General features: G+C 47.3%; 1 protein-coding gene across 1 annotated transcript; it reads right to left on the bottom strand.

Annotated features, from left to right (window-relative positions):
• Positions 1–1,230: 1,230 nt before the first annotated feature.
• Positions 1,231–6,068, bottom strand: EDN1 (endothelin 1). Its single transcript, XM_042869403.1, has 5 exons — positions 5,887–6,068; positions 5,636–5,789; positions 4,516–4,674; positions 4,138–4,245; positions 1,231–2,503 (listed from the first exon to the last, which is right to left on the bottom strand). The coding sequence occupies exons 1-5, from the start codon at positions 5,948–5,950 to the stop codon at positions 2,365–2,367; spliced, it is 624 nt and encodes a 207-aa protein (XP_042725337.1). The 5' UTR covers positions 5,951–6,068; the 3' UTR covers positions 1,231–2,364.
• Between the last annotated feature and the right edge of the window lie 1,352 nt (positions 6,069–7,420).

The following is a 7,420-nucleotide window of genomic DNA, read 5'->3' on the forward strand; positions in this document are numbered from 1 at the left end:
CCCCCCCCCCCCCCCCCCCCCCCCCCCCCCCCCCCCCCCCTCCCTCTGTTTTTTGGGGGGGGGGCCGCGCGCCCCCCCCCCCCCCTGCTGAAGCTCTTTCTGCCATAGGACTCACTTTGAGAAGGAGCAAACCTTTGGGAGGAACCGTGGTATTTGTACGTGAGCCAGCCTTCAGATAAAGAGCCTGATGCTGCCTTTTGCTTATTCTCTGGGACAGGCTGTTGAATTCTGTTTTTTGGTCCAGCTTGTTAACACAAACTACAGCTAGCAGCACTTAACACAGAGCCAGGCTGCCGACACTGCCACCTCTCGGCTTTTATCATCACACAAAAAGTAGCAGAATAGCATGAAGAGAACAGAGCAGAGGCTGCACATAGACTTCTGGTGTTGGGATATGGAGTGAGCTGCAAGCAAACGAGTATCGACAAAGAAATCTAGAACAATACTAGCTTTTTTTAACAGCCAACGTAGCCAGGTTTTGTCTCATGCCTTGTATTTTATCTGCTCATAAAAGTTTTCTTCAAAAATAAAATTTTATCTAAAAAACTTGAACTATTGATATATATATTTTTTTTTTTTGAGTGGGGTTCTTTTTTTCTCTCCCACTACAGAATCAGAGATCATTACATCCATTGATTTGCTTTAAGCATCTTTCCAGCTATAACTACATTAGCCCAAATCATCTAGAGATGTGCAACGTTCAATGTCTGCTCTAGCACTTTCCTAATTTGGGGCCAGGACCCATTGAGATCTCCATCTTTAGCTTTGGTAGCATGGGTTGAAACTTCAGGGATGGCATAGTAATAGATAATATAACCCTATTAAGGCCAATATAGGCCACAAAGCATCCACTGTGTGCATTTTTCTCCTCTAGCTCATTAACCTTTATTAATAAATGTTCTTTTGTTGTTCTTCTATTAATCCAATCTTTACTGGCAATATTTTTATGGTACAGTATACTCAGCATTGGATGAAAAATGACATCAGTGACATTAAAGAGCAGTCTAAACTCATCTGGCCAACTCAAATTCATCAGCAAGTTTTTGTGTGGAAGATTTTAGCTAGAGCAAGTGCTGTCTGTTGTCTCACACCTAGCATAGGCCTGGCATAAACAGCTCATGCTGAGATTTTGCTACTCTGATAGAAAGGCAGTCATGAGCACAGAGTTCACCCAGGTCAGCTTCATATGTCAGCGCATAGAGAAAGCAGGGCACACTGAAAACAAGCCAATACAGTAATTAAAAATATTTATTTCTGAAGACATTTACCTCGATAGGCATAAAGCATTTCCCAATTTCATACAGAAATACATAAAACGCGCATAGACCAATATGGCCTGCTTCAATGTGTATTCAACATGGTAAATATAATGAAGTACTTGTGTAAATATAAATACATTTAAAAAAGGCACATAAAATTAAACCAAACCTGTCAGCAAATTCAACAACGTGAACAAATTCACTGCTATAAACATTCACCCAATATTAGCCTTTTGACATAATTTAAAACAACCCTTTGTCTCTACGTGTTTCTACCAAACAAGGCACCGAATGAATCTCACAACACTATCTGGTACAGCTTCACTCCAGTGCTGTTTTGGTGGTGTGTAAGACACAACAATCTCTATTATTAGAACTTGTTAGCCAGATATCCTTGTTATGGGAAACCTAGCAGTGCCTTCCAACATTTATTTTCTGTTGAATGATCCTTTGGTATCCAAAGGCAAAGGACTTTGGCTATGTGAACAAGCACAGCATCTAACCCACATTCAGATAACTCTGGTTGTACAAGTAAACTAGACTTCTGAAAAAAGGCAAAGGGTTGCAGCTGATTAGTTAAGGCAATAACAAGGTATAAAAATACTCTAGCAGGAGTGCAACAAACAGTATGCGAGGTAGACATGTATATATGCAGTAAGTCCTGACAAGAGTAGCACTGTGGCTTTCATTTTTGCATTTTAATCAAGAAGTAAGAGTTTTTACTTTGACATTTGTCCATTCAGATCTTGCTTGCTGTCCTTCCTAAGTACGTCAGTCAGGTCTTCCTTGCAAAATGCTTATGTAGACCCTGAAAGCTGCCCAGTTCATGGGTAACATTCCAGTAGCAATATTCAAATGTTTCTTCACAATTACGACTTTTAAGGTGTATTACTCTGGATTTCCCTTCTCCCCATTCATCTGAATTCCAATAGGATGAAATCCTTTGCTTTTATAGCTCCAAATATGGGTCTTCCTCAGTGTTTCGTCCTGCTGCACAAACAGTTGAACAGATAGGCCCTTTGCCATTGTGGAATGTTAAAAGTCAAAGAATTTTGGTGATGCTTTGACAGCAGATGTAAAGAAGAAAGACAGAATGATCCTCCCACTAGGACATTTTCAGGTTCTTCCAGATGCTTTGCCTTTTGCTTGCCCTGTTATGTTTCAGCTTCCGTCCTTTTTGGAGCTCAGCCTTCAGCTTTGCAATACTGAAGGAAGCTTTGATACTGTTACCAATAGCCTCCAGCCTGAAAAAATAAGAAATATATTCTTACTGTTCCAGTAATGAAGATGCATATTCAGTGTGCACACATTCAGCAGTCTGATGAAATAAACCTCAGTCTCAATTTTTGCCATAGGACCCTCAGAAACCAATGACTGCTACACATCTGTCATGATTATGCCAACTTAAACCAATTTAAATAATATGTCATTCAGATTTTCAATTCAAACGTTAGAAGAAATTAAAACATTCATCTGAATTTAAATGCCCTTAAATAGCACATATTCAACCAAGAGGTCTTCCATGTTACTCTTTTCAGCTGTTTTATTTCTTTTAGGTAAAACTGACCCAGTCCCAGTGAATGCATGCATTTTTGAAGACATAAGCACTGTTTTCAGAAATGATTTAAGACCTCTAGGGCCCAAGTACCACTGAAAATCATCAGGCTGCCTGCTAGCATAAACCCTGCTTTCCTTTCCAAACTAGCACTTGAGAGTCTACGTTTAAATGGAAGAGCTTTTGCACACACTGTGCTTTCCCACAGGCTTGGGGCTGAAGATTAAATACCAAAGGTGACATAGCTGTACCAATGCTCAGCTCCAAAACTGACTTCCAACATCTATGGGGTTCATAAAAGTACCAAAGCTGATGCATATGTGCATCTCTGAACTGCACTGTGTAGTGATACTGCCACCTACCACCACTCAACTTTTTAATGCATGGATCTCGGAGGGCAGTTCTGAAATATACTCTGTTTCAGATATTAAGTTGTGTTCAAATGTTCATTTAATTTTCATCTTCCCTTTCCTCAACCTTTTGGCTGGCATTTTCCATTGCTAGAATCCTGTATTCACGCTGCATACATTTAATCAGACAATGTAAATGGCACAACAGGTAGAAACTGCCTCCTGCATTCTAGGAAGCCAGCCACATCAGTCACAACAAGAGAGATAATGAATCACAGAATGTTTTGAGTTGGAAGGGACCCTTAGAAGCCATCTTGTCTAACTCCCCTGCAATGAAGGGACACCTTCAGCTACATCAGATTGCTCAGAGTCCTGTCCATTTTGACGTTGAATGTCGCCAGAGATGGGGCATCCATCCCCTCTCTGGATAACCTGTTCCCATGCCTCACCAGTCCTAGTGTGAAAATCTTTTCCCTTCTACCCAACTTAAATCTCCCATCTTTTAGTTTGAGATCATTCCCCCTTGTCCTATCACCATTTCTCCTTGTCCTGTTGAACATCCTGATAGAATTTCTTTACCCAGTAGAATGTAGGAAAGTATCTAAGAAAAGTAACTGGAGTCCATTTCATAATAGAATAATTGGGACATATTTTTAAGTAATTGAGATAACAGCCAAACATACTAGAATACCAAGTTCTATTATTTCTTTCATAATTTAATTGTTTTATAGTTGTCTTACATATGAATTTGCTCCCTCTAAGCAGATGGATAACACCAAGCAGAGCTTGGTACTCTTGTCTTTTCAAGCAAAGGCTCCAACGCATGAACAAAGCTCTGAAAAGATCCTCACTGATTTCCAGAAAACTCTCCATTTGCAATCAACAGCTAAGCCAGAGTTGACCCAAATAGGGGAGAACTATGCACCCTATAGTGCTACCCTGGGGAACTACAGCAGGATGAGAAAAAACTCACCTCTTCATTTTCCTGCTGTCAACAAACTGTTGGTTCATGCATTTAGGTCCAACACAACCACCAGCTCTGTTGCGGTGACGTGAGGTTTTCTCTGCTGTGGACTGAGCCCTGTTAAAAGGGAGAAGGTGCTGCTGTTAAAACAAAAAACAAGTCTGCAATCCACAAGGTGAGGTGTCTCACCAACCACTCCTCAAGGCATGCAGTAAGCAATCTTTCTGGGCCAAACCATGGAGTGTATCATAGCAGCATGAGCGCCAAGGTAGGAGGCAAGGCTCTGAGGAGATTATTCACTCAGCAAGTGCCAAAATGAGTAAGTCTACCACAATCCAGCCCTATTCACACACAGTGCCTTTTAAAGAGTAGCAACAATAGACGCACCAGAGATCTTTTCCCATCTGGCAGAAGTTCAGACATTTCTTGTCTCTCTGGCTGGCACATCGGCATCTGTTGCTGGCTCCAGCAAGCATCTCAGGCATTATGTCCTTTAGCGATCTTCTGGACCGGGAAGGGCCTCCAAGACCATAGGGAACAGTCTTCCTATGATCAAAGAGACAACATGAAAGTCATCCCAATAATTTGATGGGTTTGGAATAGCAGGGTATATTGGGCAGTCTTATCAATGGGATTGATTGCGTGAGTAAAGGTTGTGGAATTGGGAATGCCTTGTTGGTCATAATTTCCATGCGAATACTTCTGATGATCCTGCAACATAGTAATTAGAGTGGCTACCAGCACAGCTAATGACCTTCTAATTGCGATTTCATAAGGCTGCTATCCCTCCCTGTGTGATAAAGCTTCATCTCTTTGAACTTTGGTAACTGCCAATGCTGAAAGAAGCAATAAAAACACAGATCCTCTCTGCTCAGTGTGGTAGTGCAGATCTCCAAAGCCAACGTTACAGAGGCTCTGGCTCCCCAGTTTTTTGGGGAGGAGATCATAGAATCCTAGAATGGCCTGGGTTGAAAAGGACCACAATCATCATCTAGTTTCAACTCCCCTGCTATGTACAGGGTTGCCAACCACCAGACCAGGCTGCCCAGAGCCATATCCAGCCTGGAGATGACAGAAGAGGACAAAGCTCAGAGCGGTGTGGGTGCACTGCTCTACAGCAAGGCGCTGCAGGAGCTGGTGAGGGGTAACCGCACAGCCTTCAGCCTGACAAAATGCTCATGCAAAGGCAAGCTGGCAAAACCACTCCATAGGCTGTGAGAAGCATCCTGCACCTTCTACAGAACAGCACCCAGAGCTCTGGGGAGCGCAGGTGCATTAGGGAAACGAGGAGAGCTTCACTCATCCTGGGTGCTCAGATCCCTTCTGTGTTCTCCTAGCGAACCGGCTCGCTGCTGAACTCAGCCGGAAAGCAGCAGGTGGGGTGAAGAAACAGGAGAGCCCGCGCACAGAAATTTCCCTTATTGTTTTCCCCTTTCTGTTGCGTTCCCAAACCCCTATCCCGCCACCACCTCCACCCCCCTTTCCCCCAGCCCAGCGGGGCACTCACTCGGGTGTGTTGATCCAGATGATGTCCAGGTGGCAGAAGTACACGCACTCCTCGTCCAGCAGCGACGAACAGGAGCAGCGCCGGGCGCGGCGATGCGAAGCGGCGGCGGGGGGCGACGGCGGCGGCGACGCGGCGCTCACTTCGGCTCCGGGGGCTGCGGAGGGAGCGGTAGCGGCTCAGCACCCGGCTCAGCACTCGGCTCAGCACCCGGCTCAGCACCCGGCTCCCCCGTGCGAGGTTAAGGCACCTACCTGCCGGCAGCAGCGCCGGGCACAGCGCGACGAGCAGCGGGAGGAGCAGACGGCTGCAATCCATAGCGGGCGGCGGGAGAAGGAGGCGAGACGGGCTTAAGAGAGAGCCGAAGAGCTGGGAGGAGGAGGGACGGGGCTTCTCCTGTGGCCGGCTGGGCGCTGGCTCCCGCTGGCGGCGGGGCGCGGGGGCAGGCGGCGGCTCGGGGCGGCACGGCGCGTCTGGCTGGCGCGGCGGTCCCCGGCTCCCTTTTATAGCGAACCCCCATGGAGCGGGTAAACAGCCCCGGCGCTATTTTATCCCGAGACAATGTTGTGCCGCTATTAGTCACCGCGCGGCAACGTGCGGCCCGAGATAAGGCCGGCCCGGGGAGGAAATCGCCTGCGAACTTCAGAGCGCCGGCGGCGGGTGGCGGGGGGGTGGGGAGGGATGAGGGGGGCACCGGGCTGGGCAGCGGCTGAGGGAGAACGGCCGTCCCGCACCTCGCACCTCGCACCTGCGGGCGGCAGCCGCTCCGCCCCAGCAGTGCCGGCAGCGGGGCCACAGCGCGGAAGTGCCCGCGGGATGCACTTCGGGCCCGCGGTGGCACAGCGGTGGTATAAAGCTGTCTGAGGTGTGGGCGCCTAACAGCGAGGTCTGAAAGGGGCGAATTCTTGTTGCACTCCGCCTGAACGTGGCTTTTTCAACACCTTCGCACCCGCTGCCTCGTCGGTGCAATGTCACGGTGAACGCACACGCGTGTGGAGCACGCCGAGCACCGTGCGGGCTCCAAACCCAGGCTCTGGGGAGCTGCTGGGATGAATTCGAGCCCCTGCGCGGAGCTGCGGCCCCGGAGAGCGTGCCAATTCCACCTCTGATAAACAGATAAGGCCCTCTCGGTATTTGTGGTATTTCCTCGCACTGTGCTGCAAGAATAGGAGTGACCTTGGGTATCACAAAGACCGAGGCTGCGAGCTGCAAGTCGCATTGTTTTACCTCAGGTGAATGCCCCTGGTTTTTTTTTCGGTATGGTGTTATTCTGTGCTGCTGTATCGTAGTGGACAGAGCGTCTGCGGAGTGCTGAGTCAGAAGAAAGCCTGCATTGCTGCTGAGCTTTCTCCACGTGTTGGCACGTGGGACGAGAACAAGAAAGGAACGCAGGACCGCAAGCGGAGACAAACCCTTCCCTTTGCCGGTACCTCCAGGGATGAAATTTTGGGGCCTTCTGAGCAATACTTGCCATTTCCACCAAGATGTTGAATAAACTGAAATGTTGGCTAACCCTCAACTGAAATGCTTGTAGCTTTTTTGTATGCGGCTCTTAAAAGCTGCTAAAGCTTTCTGTGAGTGGAGAGATCTAGGCTGGATGGTTGCTTACACCTTTCCAGTGTGGGAGTCTGAGAGCTGGAATTGTATCTGCTTATGTACTGTGTCCTCTTGTCCACGGCGCAGTGCTTACCCCATGGGATATCACTGTATCTATGCCTGAATGTGTGAACTATTACAGTAATGATAAGAATCTACCAGCAGAGGTCACCTAGCTACAAATAAAAGCTA

Source organism: Lagopus leucura, unplaced genomic scaffold, assembly GCF_019238085.1.
Source record: "Lagopus leucura isolate 7727_CA_CO unplaced genomic scaffold, USGS_WTPT01 Super-Scaffold_100002, whole genome shotgun sequence".
Taxonomy (NCBI): Eukaryota; Metazoa; Chordata; class Aves; order Galliformes; family Phasianidae; genus Lagopus; species Lagopus leucura.

Excerpts from the sequence above, each read along its gene's own strand:
- EDN1 (XM_042869403.1), bottom strand. The coding sequence starts at position 5,950 with ATGGATTGCAGCCGTCTGCTCCTCCCGCTGCTCGTCGCGCTGTGCCCG. Across the intron at positions 5,790-5,886 it reads CCCGGCGCTGCTGCCGGCAG|CCCCCGGAGCCGAAGTGAGC; the intron begins GTAGGTGCCTTA and ends CTCCCTCCGCAG. Across the intron at positions 2,504-4,137 it reads GACAGCAGGAAAATGAAGAG|GCTGGAGGCTATTGGTAACA; the intron begins GTGAGTTTTTTC and ends TTATTTTTTCAG.